Raw genomic sequence first — 22,952 nt, 5'->3', positions numbered from 1 at the left:
ATAAAATGAGTTGGGTCTCACACGATCGCTGTTTCCGGAACCAATGTTGATTCCTACAGAGTAGATTCTGGGTTTCCAAAAACGACATGATACGCGAGCAAAAAACATGTTCTAAAATTCTACAACAGATCGACGTCAGAGATATAGGTCTATAGTTTTGCGCATCTGCTCGACGACCCTTCTTGAAGACTGGGACTACCTGTGCTCTTTTCCAATCATTTGGAACCTTCCGTTCCTCTAGAGACTTGCGGTACACGGCTGTTAGAAGGGGGGCAAGTTCTTTCGCGTACTCTGTGTAGAATCGAATTGGTATCCCGTCAGGTCCAGTGGACTTCCCTCTGTTGAGTGATTCCAGTTGCCTTTGTAAAAATTTCGGCAGAATTTATCTCTGTGTCTCTCAGGGTACATTCGTGTCTATCACCCAAACATATAAGGCAATCCTATTAAATATACAGGTATTGGTTCATTGGGTCAGGTGGTCATTATCGTACTCGCTTCCACAAACCATAGTAAAGTTTCATCACCTATACTGTATGGTGACCAATCCAACAAACTACCAATCTTATGACAGGTTTCCTCTATTGTTCCTTCATAGGCAATTTAACACATTGTTTTTCGGTTGTAACATCCCTGTTCTGCACTTACAGAGTCGAAAAGTTCGGGTCTGTTTGTTATCAGTAGGTCGAAGATGTTATCTCCACGAGTCGGTTCTCTGTTTAACTGCTCGAGGTAATTTTCGGATTCCTTGGACACTTATTTCGATGTCAGCCATTTTTTCGTTTGTGCGAGGATTTAGAGAAGGAACTGCAGTGCGGTCTTCCTCTGTGAAACAGCTTTGGAAAAAGGTGTTTAGTATTTCAGCTTTACGCGTGTCATCCTCTGTTTCAATGCCATCATCATCCCGGAGTGTCTGGATATGGTGTTTCGAGCCACTTACTGATTTAACGTAAGACCAGAACTTCCTAGGATTTTCTATCAGGTCGGTACATAGAATTTTACTTTCGAATTCACTGAACGCTTCACACATTGCCCTCCTTACGCTAACATTGACATCGTTTAGCTTCTGTTTGTCTGAGAGGTTTTGGCTGCGTTTACACTTGGAGTGAAGCTCTCTTTGCTTTCGCAGTAGTTTCCTCACTTTGTTGTTGAACCACGGTGGGTTTTTCCCGTCCCTCACAGTTTTACTCGGCACGTACCTGTCTAAAACGCATTTAACGATTGCCTTGAACTTTTTCCATAAACACTCAACATTGTCAGTGTAGGAACAGAAATTTTCGTTTTGATCTGTTAAGTAGTCTGAAATCTGCCTTCTATTACTCTTGCTATACAGATAAACCTTCCTCCCTTTTTTATATTCCTATTAATTTACATATTCAGGGATGCTGCAACGGCCTTGTGATCACTTATTCCCTGTTCTGCACTTACAGAGTCGAAAAGTTCGGGTCTGTTTGTTATCGGTAGGTCGAAGATGTTATCTCCACGAGTCGGTTCTCTGTTTAACTGCTCGAGGTAATTTTCGGATAGTGCACTCAGTATAATGCCACTCGATCCTCTGTCCCTACCACCCGTCCTAAACATTTGAGTGTCCCAGTCTATATCTGGTAAATCGAAATCTCCACCTAAGACTATAACATGCTGAGAAAATTTATGTGAAATGTATTCCAAATTTTCTCTCAGTTGTTCTGCCACTAATGCTGCTGAGTCGGGAGGTCGGTAAAAGGAGCCAACTATTAACATAGCTCGGTTGTTGAGTGTAACCTCCACCCATAATAATTCACAGGAGCTATCCACTTCTACTTCACTACAGGATAAACTACTACTAACAGCGAGAAACACGCCACCACCAGTTGCATGCAATCTATCCTTTCTAAACACCGTCTTTGCCTTTGTAAAAATTTCGGCAGAATTTATCTCTGTGTCTCTCAGGGTACATTCGTGTCTATCACCCAAACATATAAGGCAATCCTATTAAATATACAGGTATTGGTGCATTGGGTCAGGTGGTCATTATCGTACTCGCTTCCACAAACCATAGTAAAGTTTCAAGTTTCATCACCTATACTGTATGGTGACCAATCCAACAAACTACCAATCTTATGACAGGTTTCCTCTATTGTTCCTTCATAGGCAATTTAACACATTGTTTTTCGGTTGTAACACACCCAATCAGTGTACACTGCCATACAGTTTGTTTTTTCTACCATGACTTAGAGATCCGTGTCAGCTGCTGCTAAACCGACATTAACATGTTTCGACCATCTGGCTCTCACAGAAAGCTGAACATTGCATGGCATATACTACACAGCTACCATAACACAGGTTGGTGTAAATAAAACACAGAGGCGATATTTCTCATTGACAAAAATGTGGAAGAATTCGCAACATATGGAGACCGGAAGAGTTTGTGACATTGTAAAGCCCTTCCAACAGCTACTGGAAGGTACACTTATTCTCCTGTACACTTAATCTCATTTTCCTCATTGACAGGGTTGCGGGTGTCTCGGTGTATCATTTCGAAAAGCATTGATCCTTCATTTTGCAGTCATGTACATGGTTACTGTTCCGGAGTCGACCATCGCTGGAAGGGGCTGTTCACAGCATGCGTGGGGTAGTACAATGAAAAAGAGGTACCGGCGCTTTATTGGTGAAAAAAAATTAAAAATATATGGAGGGCATCGCAGCATATTGAAATTGAACCATACTTTAGCATGGAGGAACACTACCAAACAACTGTATGGAGGTGATGACCTCTACATTTAATCCCATGCTTCACAGCGACAAGTAGCAGTTATCTGGAGTTCCGCCAAGGCTCCCTCCATCTTAGCCGAGAGGTGTCAGTCAACCACTATGCGGTAATCACCAGCTTACCCAGTAAAAGGTCGGGGTTGAAAGATACCATTGATATGGAACGATTTACTGTAATACACACTGCAATAGATAGCGAGATCAATTGTACCCAGAAGTCGGAGAGAGCTAATTTCCTTGACATTCACGCATCTTGAGAAATCTTGTACTCTTGGGTGGGTGCCGTCCAGCAGTTATAGCCTCGGTCCACACTGTTCCTACACAAAATGTAGAATGTAGCGGTCTACTTCTGATCAAGAGCAGATTAAATCGATGCCAGTACTGCAGGGAGCGTTGGTCAAAGGCAATATGAGGAGATCTTTCGGTCCCTAACTTTATCCTAAGAATACGAGAATGCCCTGTGACTCCCATCCACATAGAGAAAGATCGTAAATTACGCACTATGATCGAAGTACTAGAGATATTCAGGTCACTCTCTGGTATACTTTGGTGTATATGTTCGAGAATTAACGAAGAATGAACGTACCACACAGTTGGCTATTTACATTCGCTATGGAACTCGCTAAGTCGTGGAGAGACTGTTTAGTGATGATACAGAAATTGGTACGCATCCTGCCGCATCACTGGTCGTTATTAAAATTACGACAAAATTGCTAAACTTGATAGCACTATCATTTATGTTGCTTATTATTACAGTATATTGATGGTGCCTTTTCCATCCTAGCACTCCACTGGTAAGCTATTGATTACCACATAATGATTGACTGACATCACTTGTTTGAGATGGAGAAAGGGTGGAGGGGGCAACACCTTCCAGGGATGGCTGACAACAAAACAGTGATCATGTGCTTGGCAACAATATGAAGAATCAATCAAATGGAACACAGCGACATCAGCTATCCCACGACTGTTAATAATGACTTGAAATGTAGAGGTCATCAATCACTTTCGGTTAGCAGTTTGGAAACGCTCCACAATCGCTCAAAACTCTTCCAGGTTCCTTTTCTTGTGACTGTCTCTCATCTCAATTACCCATTGTGTGAGTGTGTTGCGAGATTTACACCGTGCGACGTCTAGTTTTCTGGGAGCAAAAAGGTGTTAATGTCAGTTTAGAATCTGACATCGTAGTCGTGGCAGAAAAAAAAACTGTAAAGCAGTGTACAAAGGGTGTTACAGCAGAAATAGTTGTGTAGCAAACAACGAAACAGGGACCCTCTCCTGCGACTGATAACCCGTGGAAGATGGTTCTCGTACAGTACAGGCAATGAAAGTTTAAACCGGTCTGTCCAAGTGACTTCGATCACTGGCCACCTGCTCCGACGGATAAATACCTGTATATTTAATAGGATCGCCACGTATGCTCGATGCTAACATGTAGATGGTATTCGTTTTCGATATATATCGTGTCAGATGTGGTAAAAAGGCATTGAATAAAGTTAGCGGAGTTTTTATAGTTCGTAATTTTTCTCTGTTGGATGGTACAGAATAACGAATGTTTGTTCGTGAATGGACCCTGAGACACAAATATGTCGTTAAATTGATAGACTTGATTCCAAATTGTGGACAGCATTTCTACTAGAAAGCGTTAAATCAATGACCCATGTGTTCCTGTAGACTCAAGACCGCTTTTTATGCAGGGTGATGGTAACATAGGCGTTATGATCGTGTTTCTAATGGCGCGCTCCTTACGCAAAATGTATGTTGTGGGCTATAGAATCACTCTGTGGTCAGCTTCAGATATCATTTCACAATAATGTTCCTCGAAAAGAACATCACCTTTCCTCTATGAATTCCCATTTGGCCTACCTTGCGAGTGGAATCCAACTACTGGAAAAAAAAAAAAATTACTCGTCATGCAAACTGACTCTCATGATCAATATAATTGCTTAAACTGTCATACTGATATCAACGACTTGTCGCCTGGTGGGTGGAAGAGATGGATATTGCACCATGGAGTGGTTTTTGACTGGTGTTTCTTTTTTTTCCGTTGCAGCGATATCTTTTAACGAAATTTCAAACTGCCAGCTATACAGGGTGAAACGGGCTCTCACTATTTGTTTCGTGAATGCTAGTATGATATAGCATCTCATTGGTAAAAGGGGACCTGTGATAGTGTATAAAACAGCTACGTTCTCTTGAATTATAGAGTGTTGTCGTCAAACGTAAACTCAATGTTTTTTTTCCGACATGTGTGCCAATGTCGTGAAAGATTGTCTGAAATGGTTGTAATACACACGTGCATGACAGTGTATTTGCAGACACTGAACGCGAGATACGGTCTCAGGTAGTGTAATTTGTTCAACAAGCTGATAGAATTAGCTTAATATAGATTTTATTCTTTCGAGTTTAAATTCTCGCTTTTTCATTACTCCGATGGTGGTTTCGAGATAACGAGGACATTCTGCGGTGACTGGTAATTTTCGCAACAAAATAGTCGAAGCTTTCTTTTCCTGGTTTTACGCAAGGTGGACATGTCTCTGCTGATCATCTGTAATTGCTGGCGGTACACTTCGCTGGATGTCACAAAATAATGCACTGGACTCGCATTCGGGAGGACGACGGTTCAATCCTGCGTCCGGTCATCCTGATTTAGGTTTTCCGTGATTTCCCTAAATCGCTCCAGGCAAATGCTGGGATGGTTCCTTTGAAAGGGCACGGCCGACTTCCTTCCCCATCCTTCCCTAATCCTTATGAGACCGATGACCTCGCTGTTTGGTCTCTTCGCCCAAACAACCCAACCCAACCCACAAAATAAGGAGATGCGAAGTGTAGTATTTACTTATTATAGGAGTCGCGTTGATGTTAAATAGTCCAGCACATAGCAGAGGGCTGCTGCGGGCGAGTTCACTAACAGCCCGCAGCTCTCCCTCGATTGGGGTAGCTGTCTTTATGACTCATTCATTACGAGTGCTGTCCAACACCAGCATCTCGTCAGTTGAACTTCTTTCCCACCAAAAAGAATAAAGATAGCACCTTACACCACTGCCTTTTTCTTGCCAGACTTCTCTATCCCTAGGTTTTGAAATCCATTTGGTCGTATTATCGAGTCCCTGTTTTCGCAAATTATTCCAGTGCTACGATGGTATCACGAAACGGTTTCCTAGCATGCCGGGGTGGGGAGGGGTGAGGGGGAAGTGTCGCGAAAACATCGAATTTGGAGCTACTGAATGCAACAATTAGCAATTTATCGCACTTCCAAATTTTTTTAGGAACAAAATTCTTCCGTTTCCACTTTCTCGCTCCAAATGTATAATATTCGTTTATTTTTAGAGAAACTAAAATGTTAATCGCATATACTCATTTTGCACGCCATAGCTAATCGTAACTAAATTAGCACAATAGTTTGGATGCCTGTCTAATGTGAATAAAAATTTGCAGGTGAAATTTGCTCAATGTGTGTATACGTTCAATGGGTTTACTAACTGTACACTCGAACACTACCGAATTTATCTGTCATTGACTCATAAATCTGTGGCCATACAGTCGCAGAAATTAGCCTGACGACATCAGTTCTTTATTAAACTGCTTCTCGCTATTTTTCAGCTCATAACTGGTATGATTATTGTAAATAGATCTCAATGGTACTTACTGTAAGTAACATTTCCACTTTCGATGTAGCACGATCTGCATTCGTAGTAGCAACAACTATTCACCATTACTGTAACTAATAAATAAATGTATGAAAATATCGTGCAAAATATGAACAAACAGCTTTATGATCGCGTCACGTGACAATTCCGATCTGATGTTGGCGGCGTGCGCAGATCGGACGTTGTTCTCACTCCATAAACATTCCTATTATTTGATTAACTCTCTTTGCATTACAGAATAACTGTATCAATATTGATTCACGAAGTTTTTAGTGAAACAGACTGTGGACAATTCGTGAGTTTAACGTACATGTGTCTTAGAACAATGCTAGGTAATTTCCAACTTTTAACAGAAGTGCATCAACTATGGGATAAAGTAAAGGCCTTGTGATTATGATAATTGGCTGAAGGAATAACAGAGATTTACATTATTTATATGTTATTCGGTGGTTCATGGTCTCCACTGTTGTTCATATTATTTATGGATCATATGTTGAAAACGATAGACTGGCTGGGTGAGATGTGAACACAAAATAAGCAGTCTTGCATATGCGGATGACTTAGTTGTAATGGCAGATTCGATTGAAAGTTTGCAAAGTAATATTTCAGAGCTAGATCAGAAATGTAAGGACTATGGTACGAAGATTAGCATCTCCAAAACGAAAGTAATGTCAGTGGGAAAGAAATATAAACGGATTGAGTGCCAAATAGGAGGAACAAAGTTAGACCAGGTGGACGGTTTCAAGTACTTAGGATGCATATTCTCACAGGATGGCAACATAGTGAAAGAACTGGAAGCGAGGTGTAGCAAAGCTAATGCAGTGAGCGCTCAGCTACGATCTACTCTCTTCTGCAAGAAGGAAGTCAGTACCAAGACTAAGTTATCTGTGCGCTGTTCAATCTTTCGACCAACTTTGTTGTATGGGAGCGAAAGCTGGGTGGATTCAGGTTACCTTATCAACAAGGTTGAGGTGACGGATATGAAAGTAGCTAGGATGATTGCAGGTACTAGTAGATGGGAACAATGGCAGGAGGGTGTCCACAATGAGGAAATCAAAGAAAAACTGGGAATGAACTCTGTAGATGTAGCAGTCAGGGCGAACAGGCTTAGACGGTGGGGTCATGTTACACGCGTGGGAGAAGCAAGGTTACCCAAGAGACTCATGGGTTCAGCAGTAGAGGGTAGGAGGAGTCGGGGCAGACCAAGGAGACAGTACCTGGATTCGGTTAAGAATGATTTTGAAGTTATAGGTTTAACATCAGAAGAGGCACCAATGTTAGCACTGAATAGGGGATCATGGAGGAATTTTATATGGGGGCTATGATCCAGACTGAACGCTGAAAGGCATAATCAGTCTTAAATGATGATGATGATGATATGTTATTCGAAAAATTCAGATCGCATTTATGTCATAACTTCTGTAAACAGAGATCAATGCAAGATTATTACCTTCTCCTGGCGCGTTGGGCTCATCGAGATTGACTGCAGACGTAGCATTCGGCTTGACCACCACCAGTGACGTAACAGACGTCACAAACGAGTACTGTAAGGAAGAAAGTAAGTATTAAGAGTCTTACTAACATAATACGAGTGCTTCGTGGAAGAATAATTAACCGGAAAAGCTGTAAAGAGGATGTATTATTATTATTATTGCTTGCTTAGTCATCCGTACGATACCGAATGTTGTGGCCCATATTTGTGGGTAACAATCAGAGAGATGAAGTATACAGGTAAAGGAATTCTTTCTTATCCATCTACATTATATCTGTTTAACAAAGAAATTCGCCAACGCGGACATCAGCAATACAAAAACTTTAATCGGAAAGTTGTTTTCCCTTTCCTCTTACAGAACGTTAGATGCACAACATTTTTAACCATACACGAAAAATATTTAGCTTCTGCTTGAACGTTATCAGCAGCTTTCGCTTCTGATCCACTCATCAAGATTACAACATAAAAAGGATTAGATGAAGGTGCAGTATTCTTAACATCACACTTTTTCTCAGAACGTGTCTAGTCTGTTACAGTATCAGTGGACACTTTCGAGCAGGTTTACTGTATGTTAAATATTTGTTTGCAATTTGCACGGATGTTTGGCGAATTTCCTTGTCGAATACTTGACCAGCCGCTGTCCCACATCCATAATGGATCAACAGAGACTTTACCTTATTTTTTCTGTTAACCGTCTTTCCCTAGTTGCTTCAAAAGTCGTGGATGTATGTTCCGTCTACGCAACTAATTGACGGCAGTTTATTTATTGCCATACGTGTTTCGCTTCTTTTATTTGTGAAGCGTCTTCAGTGGTGATGGCGATGTCCAGCGCTGTTAGCTCGTGCGTGTTGTCCTGGAGATGTGTTCATTAGTCTCCATGTTCCAGTTGGCCAATTTCCTGCGTTCTTTCCCCCACATTCGGTTCAACGCATCGGATACACTACTTGCAGTTTGCACTTTGTGTTCAGCATGTGTGTGTTTTCTGTGTGTAGTGTCGGTTAACAACACATCTACAAGACAACACGCATGAGCTAACAGCTTTGGAAATCGCCATCACCACTCAAGACGGTTCACAAATAAAAGAAGCGAAACGCGTATGGCAATAATTAAATTGCCATCAATTAGTTGCTTAGACGTAATATACATCCGCGAACATTATATCTATGTAGCGTGAATTATTGTGATGAGATCTCGGACAGTGGTATTGCGTTTATGTTGCTAAGGAACATTACGCAAATGAAAACAAGTGACAAATCTTGCTTCTCTACTATCCTTGAATACCACTAAGGGTGATATCGATCTTGATATCGCCTTTCCACATTTGAATCATCCTAAAGAATATCGCTTTCCCTCACTCCTAGAGACATCGAGGAGGTTTTTAACTCACATCACCAGAATCTGGTGATCGGAAACGGTAGATACCTTATTCCCTCGTATTAGGGACTAGGACGCGGACTAGTGTGCTTTCCCTCACTCCTAGAGACATCGAGGAGGTTTTTAACTCACATCACCAGAATCTGGTGATCGGAAACGGTAGATACCTTATTCCCTCGTATTAGGGACTAGGACGCGGACTAGTGTGCTTTCCCTCACTCCTAGAGACATCGAGGAGGTTTTTAACTCACATCACCAGAATCTGGTGATCGGAAACGGTAGATACCTTATTCCCTCGTATTAGGGACTAGGACGCGGACTAGTGTGCTTTCCCTCACTCCTAGAGACATCGAGGAGGTTTTTAACTCACATCACCAGAATCTGGTGATCGGAAACGGTAGATACCTTATTCCCTCGTATTAGGGACTAGGACGCGGACTAGTGTGCTTTCCCTCATTCCTAGAGACATCGAGGAGGTTTTTAACTCACATCACCAGAATCTGGTGATCGGAAACGGTAGATACCTTATTCCCTCGTATTAGGGACTAGGACGCGGACTAGTGTGCTCATCATCAAACGCCATTGCACTATCAGGCGACAGCGACATCAGCTACGAAGTTATGACAGCACTTACTAACATATTTCATAACGTCGTATTGCGAACAGATAATTTTTTTTCTACTAATTTTGTATTCTTCGATCGTATTTTCGGACCACAAGCCTCAGCGTGACAAAATTTGTGAAACCAAACCTACATTGATTTAGAATAGCAATACCTTGCAATATCAATGAGATCCTTGTGTTGTAAAATATGAGAACATATTTTGAGCTCAAAGGTAATGTGGCATCGCGAACTGACCTTCACCAAACCAACCAATATGGTTCAAATGGCTCTAAGCACACTGAGACTTAACATCTGAGGTCGTCAGTCCCCTAGACTTAGAACTACGTAAACCTAACTAACCTAAGGACATCACACACACCCACGCCCGAGGCAGGATTCAAACCTGCGACCGTAGCAGCCGCGTGGTTCCGGACTGAAGCGCCTAGAACCGCTCGTTCGCAACGGTCGGCGCCAACCAATATAATTCCCAAAACGTCGGTCACGTGAAACCCAACTCGCGATTTTCTCATATGACATCCTGAAAACTATGGATCAAGGCAATCAGGCAGATGCATTATATCTTGTCTACCGAAAAGTGACCAGTGCCACACCAACGGTTATTAACAAAATTACGATCGCATGGGATATGAAACGAAATTTGTGGGTGGATTGCCGATTTCTTGGCGAGAGGAAGCTGAATGTTGTTATGGATGGAGAGTCATCGTCTTATCTAGGAGTACCTTCAGGTGTGTCCCAGGCAAGTGTGTTAGGACCCTTGCTGTTCATTTTGTTTATTAACGACCTGGCAAGCAATATTAATCGTAACCTCAGGCTTTCTGCAGTTGACACAGCTCTGCATCATGAAGTTATGTCTGAAAAAAAAATCTGCACAAATATTCTGTCAGACCTTAATAAAATTTCAAACCGGTGCAGATAGTGGCAACTTATGTTAAACGATCAGAGATGTAAAATCGTGCACTTCGTAAAAAAAAAAAAAGAAAGGAGAAGAAAAGAAGAGAGAGCGCAAATGGGATACGCGATGTGAGAGTTCCGTGCAAACTTAATTATGTCTACGATATCTGTTCAAAAATTCCGGAAAATTCATAATTTCGTGCCAATGGTGTGTTGGAGCGATATGCGGTTAGTACCTCTGCACACGCCTGTGTTTAATGTATAACCGCCGGGTGTTTCATTGTTATATGTCAGTTATTTGTTGTTCAGTGCTGTATTGAGCAGAACTTTATGTCGCACAGTTTGCGAATTTCGAGATGACAGAGAGGGGCGACGCGTCTACATTAAATTTTGCGTGAAATTCAGGAAAACCTTTACAAAGGAACATCAGATGTTTTAAGAAGCCCATGGGATGAGTGATTAAGCAGTTCTCGGTATTACGAGTGGTTTACACAGTTTCAAAATGGCCGGACGGAAGTTAAAGATGACCCTCGATCAGGATGCGCTTCGGGGTTTATCGACGCCGCTCATGGCAGGAACGTCAACGAAATTGTGCGTTCCAATCGAAGATTGACTGCCCGAGAGACTGTAGAAGAATGTAACATTTCAGTTGGATCATGTCATGAAATCCTGACAAAGCGTCTTGGAATGCGTCGTTTTGCCGCCAAGTTCGTCTCACGGCTCATGAGTCAAGACCAGAAATACCTGCCTCACAGTCTGTGAAGAGCTTCGGGATCGCGCAAATGAGAACGAGATGTTCTTAAAGAAAATCATAAATGGAAATGAGACGTGAGTCTACAGTTATGGAGACCAAGGTTCAAACTTCACAGTGGGCCGGGAAAGGTTCTCCAAAAGCAAAAAAACCTCTTCAGGTCAGATCAAATGTGAAAGCCATGCTGAAGTTTTCTTTGATTTCGATGGATTTGTTCATCATGGATTCGTGCCACAGAGACAAACGGTTAATTGATGGTACCTTCGGGATGCGTTGCGACGCCTGCGAGAAAAAATGGGAAGTAAACGGCCTGAAATGTGGCGAGACAATTCCTGCCTCTTGCATCGCTGTAAGCACCCGCACATTCATCCACGTTAGTGCGTGACTGTTGCACAAAAAACGAAATCACAGTGCTGTCTCATCCTCCGTGCTCTTCAGACCTGGCCCCTGCGGACGTTTTTTTTTTTATTTCCAAAGTTGAAAAAGCCGTCGTGAGGACGAAGAGTTACAACGATAGACGAGGTAAAAGAAAATTCACAGACTTCGCTTCACGCGATCCAGCCAGAGGCGTGCCAAAACTGTATCCGTAAGTGGAAACGGCGGTGGGAGTGGTGTATCAATTTTGGAGGAGAGTATTTCGAAGGAGACCATACGCAAGAAGTAAAAGGTAAGTGTAGAAATATGTTATGAACAAAGCTCCGGAATTTTTTGAACAGACCTCATATACAGGGTGTTACAAAAAGGTACGGCCAAACTTTCAGGAAACATTCCTCACACACAAATAAAGAAAAGATGTTATGTGGACATGTGTCCGGAAACGCTTAATTTCCATGTTAGAGCTCATTTTAGTTTCGTCAGTATGTACTGTACTTCCTTGATTCACCGCCAGTTGGCCCAATTGAAGGAAGGTAATGTTGACTTCGGTGCTTGTGTTGACTTGGCGACTCATTGGTCTACAATACTAGCATCAAGCACATCAGTACGTAGCATCAACAGGTTAGTGTTCATCACGAACGTGGTTTTGCAGTCAGTGCAATGTTTAGAAATGCGGAGTTGGCAGATGCCCATTTGATGTATGGATTAGCACGGGGCAATAGCCGCGGCGCGGTACGTTTGTATCGAGCAGATTTCCAGAAAGGAGGTGTCCCGACAGGAAGACGTTCGAAGCAATTGATCGGCGTCTTAGGGAGCACGGAACATTCCAGCCTATGACTCGCGACTGGGGAAGACCTAGAACGACGAGGACACCTGCAATGGACGGGGCAATTCTTCCTGCAGTTGACGATAACCTTAATGTCAGCGTCAGAGAAGATGCTTCTGTACGAGGTAACGTTGACCACGTCACTGTATGGAGAGTACTACGGGAGAACCAGTTGTTTCCGTACCATGTACAGCGTGTGTAGGCACTATCAGCAGCTGATTGGCCTCCACAGGTTGACTTCTGCGACTGGTTCATCCAACTATGTGTCAATCCTCATTTCGGTGCAAATGTTCTCTTTACGGATGAGGCTTCATTCCAACGTGATCAAATTGAAATTTTCACAATCAACATGTGTGGGCTGACGAGAATCCGCACGCAATTGTGCAATCACGTCATCAACACAGATTTTCTGTGAAAGTTTGGGCAGGCATTGTTGGGGATGTCTTGATTGGGCCCCATGTTCTTCCACCTACGCTCAATAGAGCACGTTATCACGATTTCATACGGGATACTCTACCTGTGCTAGTAGAACATGTACCTTTACAAGTACGACAGAACATGTGGTTCATGCACGATGGAGCTCCTGCACATTTCAGTCGAAGTGTTCGTACGCTTCTCAACAAAAGATTCGGTGACCGATGGATTGGTACAGGCGGACCAATTCCATGGCCTCCATGCTCTCCTGACCTCAACTCTCTTGACTTTCATTTATGGGGGCATTTGAAAGCTCTTGTCTACGCAACCCCGGTACCAAATGTAGAGACTCTTCGTGCTCGTATTGTGGACGGCTGTGATACAATACGCCATTTTCCAGGGCTGCATCAGCGCATCAGGGATTCCATGCGACGGAGGGTGGATGTATGTATCCTCGCTAACGGAGGACATTTTGAACATTTCCTGTAACAAAGTGTTTGAAGTCACGCTGGTGCGTTCTGTTGCTGTGTGTTTCCATTCCATGATTAATGTGATTTGAAGAGAAGTAATAAAATGAGCTCTAACACGGACAGTAAGCGTTTCCGGACACATGTCCACATAACATATTTCCTTTCTTTGTGTATGAGGAATGTTTCCTGAAAGTTCGGCCGTACCTTTTTGTAACACCCTGTAGATAGCCTTTGGTGAGTGAGTTTGCGAATATCAAAATATGTGATCTTTTGACCGAATTGCATTAGAAGGCAGAATTTTGTACACCTACAACGGACCGCCGACTTTAGTATTTGATAGTAATTGCAACTAGACAGCTCTACCCGTTCCTGAGAAGGCGTCTTAACGGACGACAGAGTGATCCTATAACGATTCCTTTTTTACTGTATAAGGTATGGCACTCTAAAAAACGTAATACCCTATGACTATAATATCAGTGAGTGACAGCCGGAATAAGCCAACACATAAAAATACCTGGGTGTAACATTTTGTGTGAACGTGAAATGTAATGAATACATAGATTCAGTTCGGTAGAGGCATACTGGGAAAATACTACCAGTCTACGGAGGAGACTGCTGACAAAACGTTCGTGTGTGCCATCATAGAATATTGTTAAACTATGTGGAACCATATCCACATACAAATAACAGCGGATATTAAACGTAAGGAAATTTGTATGTTAGTGACCTTTGACTGTGCACTATTTGAGAAACTAAATTTTTATAGCTGAGATTCACAGTCACGTAGAACTTTATAAATGACATCATATTTACACCAGTGACTGTTTGTGAAATAAAGAAAGTTACAGTCACTGGCGTAAATTTGATACTTTTTATAAAATTTGAGAAACTGTTCTTAGATTAAAAGAAAAAAAGCTTTAGGAGACACGTTTTTTAGACTTGAGTTTGAAAAGACTGAAGAATAATAATAATTTAAGTGGAAATTTCATTATTCGCAAATGTAATAAATTAGAAAGGCTCGTATCAAATGGGAGCCGTACAATCGTCTTAATTAACAACAGTTCCCCTGTAGCAACAAGTAACACAAACCAATACCGTAACTAGCAATTGTGCTCATGATGAAAAATTTCAAATGTAGCATCTGTGGAACAACAGCGATTGATGATTAAAAACTGCACTTGAAACTGCCCATGTCGAATCAGAACGCATGCGACAGCATGATCTAACTAATAAGTTCGAGCACGCCGCGCATGAAAACGGGATTCTTCCAGGGCTCATACCCCGCGTTCTATTGTGTTAGAAAGGCGGGATCAAGTGTTTTTGACAGCCCTTGAGCTAAGTACCAACTGTATACCCAAAATAAGGATCGTCTTAGTGTTACTGTTCTACTGTACAGGGTAAAAAGTAGGAATATTACACACTTCCTCCTGCCTAGGAAAAGGGAGCATATCGGTTCGTTCTTCTTGCATTAGATGTGCTCTACAGTGTACCTTAAGGGACTTATTCATGCACCATCAGTTCATGGGCAGTTTTTTAGGCTATCTCAATTATTTTTCCATTTTATCGTACCAAAATCGAGTCGCGGATTCGAAGACGACTATGCACAGCAAATTGCTTGCATTTTTGGGATACATTCCTAACAGCCCGGTCTGGAACAAGTACTGAAAATTTTCTTGACATCTTCATCCGTTTCCAAGTTACAGAGGTTCAAAGTTACTCTACTTGTACACCAAGATACACAAGAAAAATTCGATTTGAGACGAAAATGTAATGTATAAAGTGATGTAGCACGGAGAAGTACGCTGTAAAATGTCTCTGATATCATCAGAAGGGTTACGGTAACCTCATGTTATAGTACAAAATTTTTGTGGACGTAAAATTCGCTCTAAGGTGTAAAATTAGTTTCGGATTATATTAATCCCACATAAGTAAATTATCAAAATTTTACTGAACCATAAAGTTCTTTTCATGCGCATGTCATGACCTGCTGCAGCAGGAAAAAGCCAGGAAGCAGCGGAAAAACATTCCTACCGGAGCACAAAAAAGGCGAATATGCTCCTGTTTTAAAGATTGACATGAAAATTGGGGTACCAGCTGCGTCATTCTACCTTTCTCTGCACCTTTAAAATTTTCCCAAAAATGTTGGCATGGGAACATATTCTGTTTGTCTTATGCTGAGAGAGAAGGAGGCAGTGGCTATGGGAAAGAGACGGAAAAATTATAAATACTGGTAGATAGTAGACTCTAGTTGTGGTATAGGAAGAACGAAGGAGAAGGAGAGGAGAAGAAAGAGGGACAACGAGAATGGAACATAGTTGACAGGGAGAGAACAGTACTAGGAAAAGTGTCAAGGAGACAGTGTCTACGGGAGAGAAATAAAGAGACGGAGAAAGTGTAAGCTCGCGAGAGCTTGTGGTAATGAGAGACAAAGTCTATGACAATGACAACAAGGAGGAGAGAGATAGGCACAGTCACAAGCGACAGCAGCAGTGGGAGGGAATGAATGAGACAGTAACGGCAAGAGAAACAGCGAGAGCGAGATTGTGACAGTAAGAAGAGTCAGTATTAGTAGCACAGGACTTGGGAGACTATGACTGTGGGACAGGCACAATGACAGTTACGGAGATACAAAGAGATAATGGCAATGATTAGGGACGAATGAGTGAGTGAGAGAATGGTCTAGTGGGATTGGATGGGTGAGCGACTTACAGCACAGACAAGTGGGTGTGAGCGAGTTACAATTAGGGTAGCTTGTGGAAGTGAGAGGCGATTTGCATTTTAAAAAGAGCACAAATATTTTCGCACTCCAAAATCTTCAGTAAAATTTTTAAAGGTGCAGTGAAGGTAGAACGTGAGGCAGCTGGAACACTATTTTTCGATCAGTCTTTGAAACAGGAGCATATTTGCTATTTTTTCACTCCGATGTGAGCGGAAAAGCTAGTTTTTATTTATACGTGATGACAGATTTCAGTTGAATAATCGGTGTACCAAAATGTCTGTGGTGAAGTAGCATCGTTGGTGGCATTTATAAAGTAATACGGAACATTAGGAGCAACGAAGCGCATAGTAGCAAAAGTTTTCGCGTCAGCCGCGTCTCGCAACGTTATTCGTGACAACCTCGTCGCGTGATGTACGCCAACCCTGAAAAACTCTCAAATTGGTAACCGAATAGTCGAGAAGTAACCACACTAGGACGTTGTAACATTTTCTGCCGGGACAAAGTGTCTCCTAGAAGCGCTGCGAATGCAAGTATCTGAACTATCTGAGCAAGTAACAGCGGTTCAGACAAGCGTCGCAAAGGCAACTCTCTCGCGGAAGGAGCAAGTGTTCGTCAGCCAGAGAGAATGGGGAGAACGTGTGCTGGTATAACAGAAAATTTTGCTATTCATTCATTCAGTGTCAACCAGCAGGCGACATGGGAAACGCCGCTTGGTATCAATGGCGACAAGGCTACTTTCGAACCGGACATGCGTCGACTGTTCACGACAGAGAACTCTAACAAACTACAGTTCCTGAATGATACAGATGCTGAAGATCCAATGAACTCTTCTTTTCGTCTTCCACAGCGAAAAAAATCGATGACAGTCACCTTTCTGCTGCAAATGGACGTTTCAAGACCTACGGCCACGTCACGCACCATCTGAGATTCAATCTTCGACTTGCATTCGCATGGAAATTCATTGCCTCTGACTAGCTATATGCGATTGATGGAGTTGTATAGTCAAGGACACCTAATCGTATGCAAAGTGATTGCTTGAGAGTCACCACACGATGACTTCACATCCACCAGTCTCCCACTCCAGCACCAGCATAACACTGAACAGTATCTCACATTTCCGTCTCGCCAGGAGCACCAGTTCACACACAGCCCTATCGTCTGACTACAGTTACAGATTGTTCCGTCCGACACTTACGATTCAACCCTAAATATCGTTGACACTTGAGAGCGGACGGAGGAAGTAACGTGCAAAGTAAATCGTCTGTAGTATTTCACGTGCAGTGTAGATCCTTTGATTAATGATACTGTCCCAGAACTTAGAAAAATAAATGATATACGACTCTCTTTGCCGTTGACAGTGCGCGCAGCGAACTATTGCTTGTTGGGTCGAAAAAAATTCGTTTTCATACGATACATGCAACAGAAAGATTGTACATCGTTTGTGACATGACTAAATACACTACTGGCCATTAAAATTGCTACACCAAGAAGAAATGCAGTGATAAACTGGTATTCATTAGACGAATATATTACACTAGAACTGACATGTGATTAAATTTTCACGCAGTTTGGGAGCATAGATGCTGAGAAATCAGTACCCAGAACAACCACCTCTGGCCGTAATAACGGCCTTGATACGTCTGGGCATTGAGTCGAACAGAGCTTGGATGGCGTACACAGGTACAGCTGCCCATGCAGCTTCAACACGACACCACAGTTCACAGTAGCGACTGGCGTATTGTGACAAGCCAATTGCTCGGTCAGCAATGACCAGACGTTTTCAATTGGCGAGAGATCTGGAGAATGTGCTGGCCAGGACAGCAGTCGCCCATTTTCTGTATCCAGAAAGGCCCGTACAGGACCTGCAACATGCGGTTGTGCATTATCCTGCTGAAACATACGGTTTCGCAGGGATACAATGAAGGGTAGAGCCACGGGTCGTAACACATCGGAAATGTAACGTCCACTGTTCAAAGTGCCGTCAATGCGAACAAGAGGTGACCGAGACGTGTAACCAATGGCATCCCATACCATCACACCGGGTGATACGCCAGTATGGCGATGACGAATACACGCTTCCAATGTGCGTTCACCGTGATGACGCCAAACACGGATGCGACCATCATGATGCTGTAAACAGAACATGGATTCATCCGATAAAATATTTTGCCATTCGTGCATCCAGGTTCGTCGTTGAGTACACCATCGCAGGCGCTCCTGTCTGTGATGCAGCGTCAAGGGAAACCGCAGCCACGATCTCCGAGCTGATGGTCCATGCTGCTGCAAACGTCGTCGAACTGTTCGTGCAGATGGTTGTTGTCTTGCAAATGTCCCCATCTGTTGACGCAGGGATCGAGACGTGGCTGCACGATCCGCTACAGCCATGCGGATAAGATGTCTGTCATCTCTACTGCTAGTGATACGAGGCCGTTGGCATCCAGCACGGCGTTCCGTATTACCCTCCCGAACCCACCGATTCCATATTCCGCTAACAGTCATTGGATCTCGAACAACGCGAGCAGCAATGTCGCGATACGATAAACCGCAATCGCGATAGGCTGCAATCCGAATTTTATCAAAGTCGGAAACGTGATGGTACGCTTTTCTCCTCCTTACATGAGACATCACAACAATGTTGCACCAGGAAACGTCGGTGAACTGCTGTTTGTGTATAAGAAATCGGTTGGAAACGTTGCTCATGTCGCCGGCCGAAGTGGCCGTCCGGTTAAAGGCGCTGCAGTCTGGAACCGCAAGACCGCTACGGTCGCAGGTTCGAATGCTGCCTCGGGCATGAATGTTTGTGCTGTCCTTAGGTTAGTTAGGTTTAACTAGTTCTAAGTTCTAGGGGACTAATGACCTCAGCAGTTGAGTCCCATAGTGCTCAGAGCCATTTGAACCATTTTTTTTTTGTTCCTCATGTCAGTACGTTGTAGGTGTCGCCAACCTTGTGTGAATGGTCTGAAAAGATAATCATTTGCATATCACAGCATCTTCTTCCTGTCAGTTAAATTTGGCGTCTGTAGCACGTCATGTTCGTGGTGTAGCAATTTTAATGGCCAGTAGTGTATTTAGAACCTGAGCCAGCTCAGTACCTGGACGGATTGCTAAAATTAGTTTCTAATACGAAGACTTTATCCAAATAAGGGGTACATAAGTACGGCACTGTCATCATTTACAGGATGGTTAGTTGGTTGGTTGGTTGGTTGGTTTCGGGGGATTAAAGGGACCAGACTGCTATGGTCATCGCATCATGGACAGGTATTCAGCTGCCCTTTCCGCCTAGTAACAGTCAGGTGTGCTTGTTAAAAATGTTCGGTGTACGTCACTGATGGGTGTGTTACCCTGAGAGCGATGTCCTTGGCCCTGGTGCGGAGAGTTTCGTTGGGTGTGGCGGCGTCCTGGTCCAGCAGCTGCCGCACCGTCAGGTAGGCCCACAGCCGCTCTGCTGACGTCACGTTGACCACGGCCGGCGCCGGTACGGGGCTTGTCGCGTTGCCGTCCCTGCTCCTCACGGCACACCACGGCTCTCTGGTCCCGGAGGACAGCCGGCCCGCCACCACCAACTCCCCGCCGCCGAACAGCGTCGGGAACTTCACAGTCGTAAGTGAGTTCTCGTCCACCTGTTGAAAAGCAGATTTTTCTAAACAACTTAATATTCATATCTATACTGACGTCTCAAAAGTCACGCGACAGCAATATGCACACGAACAGACGCGAGTAGTATCGCTGACGCAAGGTATAAAGGGGCAGTGCTCTGGTGGAGCTGTCATTTGCACTTAGGTGATTCATGTGGAAAGGTGTCCTACGTAAGTATGGCCGCACGACGAGAATTAGCAGACTTTGTGCGCAGAATGGTAGTTAGAGCTAGACCCATGGAACATTCCATTTCAGAAATCGTCGGGGAATTCAATATTCCGTGTCAAGCGCGTGCCGAGAAATCCAAATTTCAGGCATTATCTCTCGCCACGGTCAACGCAATGCCCGACAGCCTTCACTTAACGACCGAGAGCAGCCGTGTTTGTGTAGAGCTGTTGGTGTCAACAGACAAGCAACACTATGTGATAAAACCGCAGAAACCGATGTCAGACGTACGATGAACGTACCTGTTTGGAGAGATCAGCGAAATTTGACGTTGATGGGCTGTGTAAACATACAACTGACGCAAGTGTCCTGGCTAATAGCACGGCATTGCCTGCAGCGCCTCTCCTGGGCTAGTGACCACATCGGTTGGACCACAGACGACTGGAAAACCGTGGACTGGACAGATGAGTCCCGATTTCAGTTGGTAAGAGCTGATCATAGGGTTCGAGTTTGGTGGAGAACCTAGGAAGCCATGGATGCAAGTTGTCAACAAGACACTGTGCGATCTGGTAGTGGCTCCATAGTGGGCTGCATTAGATGGAATGGTTCTCTTATCAAACTGAACCGATCATTGGCTGGATGGGTACGTTCGACTGCTTAGAGACCATTTGCAGCCATTCATGGACTTCATCTTCGCAAACTATGATGGAATTTTTATGGATGACAAAGCGCCCTGTCACTGGGCCACAACTGTTGCTATTGGTTGGAAGAGCATTCTGGAGAATTCAAACGAATCACTTGGCCACTCATCGAACATTTATAGTACATAATCAAGGGATCAGTTCATGCACAATATCATGCATTGGCAACGCCTTAACAGTAATGGATGGCTGTAGAGGAGCATGGCTTAATATTCCTGCAGGGGACTTCCAATGACTTGTTGAGTCCATGTCATGACTATTGGCTGCACTACACTATGCAAAGGAAGATGCGACAGGATATTAGGAGGTATCCCTTGATTGTTTTTTTCGCCACAGTGTATGCTGTTTGCGGTAACCTGCATATCAAGACGTTCATTCGAACCCAAATTCGATAGGTAGAGTCAATTTCGCATACTTCCATTAATTCGATATGCAAATCTAATAAATAAATCGTAAGTGCGCACAGAGATTAAAAAGTCAAGGCTGGCGTACACAGACACTGAAGACACGACGGCCACAGGAGTTTTTGTTCGGCGGAGTCAACCAGCCCGCTGGAAAGTCCGTAGGAGGGTGAGTTAGCATGCAGCTGTGCCGGCTGGCTGACTGCCCAGGGACAAAACAGTTTTATGCCAGAGAAAAGGGATAATGGCCTGAGTGTTCACCTTAAAAGCAAAACACACTGTATTGTTTGGGAGAGCCCCAGTCCACAGTTTTCCAGTCGTCTGTGGTCTAGCCAATATGGTCATGAGCCCAGAAGAGGCGCTGCAGGCAATGTCATGGTGTTAGTAGGGACACCTGCGTCAGTTGCCTGTTTACACAGCCCATTAACGTCAAATTTCGCGGATCTTTCCCAACAGGTACGTTCATCGTACATCTGACATCGGTTTCTGCGGTTTTTTTCACATAGTGTTGCTTGTCTGTTGTCACTAACAGCTTTACACGAACACTCCTGCTCTCGGTCGTTTTGACGGACCTGGTGCACAGTTTCAGAGTTCTCACAGGTGGACAGTAAACGCCTAACGCAGATGCTACATATTTCCAGAGTGGTCGGCTTAAACGGAGCGCCATTCTCCCATTTGTAAGAGTAATACTGATTGGCGGACTATTTCTGAAGCAATGAGCCAGAGGAGTGAGGGAAAGACAGCGGATGATATACCTTTTCGCTTTTTGCATGGAGAGGGGTCATTTCGGTGACGCTCTTGAAGTGGGAACATGTAGCAGGAGTGAACGTGCTTGTGCATGTATGCAGAGAGCATGGAATAAAGTCTCTACTCAGTACTGCACTTAGAGAGCACCTCTGTCGCTAGTGATTTGGAGTGATACTCTATATTGAGTCACTCGTGATTAAGCGTTTGCTCACTGTGTTGGCCGTGACACTTAATGTGTGGTGTGAACACAGAGTATTAGTTAGTACCTGCGAGTGAACATTGAGTGGCATCGCGGTGGACTGGTTATCTGACCAGGGTACCACGCCAATAGTTAGACCAGGGGCAAATATGAGTCCCTGACTTCATCAAGGTGTAGTGAGAGTCAATCTAGATAGAAAGAGATAGTTTTGTTATTTTTCAGCAGGTAACGACGCAGGCAGCTGTCGTCACATTTCACGGTATTGTGAGCTACAGTGTAGGCGAGCCCCATCTTTCCTTCATTAGAAATAACGTACTTCATTCACCACTACATTTCTCTTGCAACAGCCTCGAGCGTACTTAGAAGATTTCAATCGGATGATTATTCAAGTTGAGTGGGCGCAGCTCTCAGCCATTCTGCCGAGTAAATAACATTTTTAAAGAAAAGGGATAAAAGAGCTTTCTCACATTTTGTATATAAATTTAGTTAACAGGATTCCTATCCATAAGAGGTAGACTCCTATTCCGAAAAGAACACGGGAATTTGTGTATCAGTTTATAAACAAAAGTTTCACTTGATTTTCTCTTATTTTGCAATAAATAATATTTTCTGTTCGTTTAATGTTTTTATCACACTAACTAGCAATACACCAGTACCCAAGTATCCCACTAGTTACGTAACAAAACAAAATCTTTTTGTGTCTTTTCCTTACAGCGGACTACTCCAGAATATATTTATTGCTGAAAGTTTTTCAGGCAATTTTGGTACGTT

General features: G+C 43.4%; 1 protein-coding gene across 7 annotated transcripts in view; it reads right to left on the bottom strand.

Moving 5' to 3' along the window:
• LOC126466754 (inter-alpha-trypsin inhibitor heavy chain H4-like) overlaps window positions 1-22,952 on the bottom strand; it is a 207,579-nt gene that overhangs the window by 74,964 nt on the left and 109,663 nt on the right. For all 7 annotated transcript variants that reach the window (XM_050096405.1, XM_050096410.1, XM_050096408.1 and 4 more), the window contains exons 10-11: window positions 19,674-19,952; window positions 7,846-7,939 (exon numbers count right to left, since the gene is read on the bottom strand). In XM_050096405.1, the coding sequence (XP_049952362.1) occupies window positions 7,846-7,939; window positions 19,674-19,952 (373 nt within the window). The remainder of the gene's footprint in view (window positions 1-7,845; window positions 7,940-19,673; window positions 19,953-22,952) is intronic.

This window comes from Schistocerca serialis, chromosome 1, assembly GCF_023864345.2.
Source record: "Schistocerca serialis cubense isolate TAMUIC-IGC-003099 chromosome 1, iqSchSeri2.2, whole genome shotgun sequence".
NCBI lineage: Eukaryota > Metazoa > Arthropoda > Insecta > Orthoptera > Acrididae > Schistocerca > Schistocerca serialis.
This window is presented reverse-complemented; position numbering and strand designations above follow the sequence as displayed.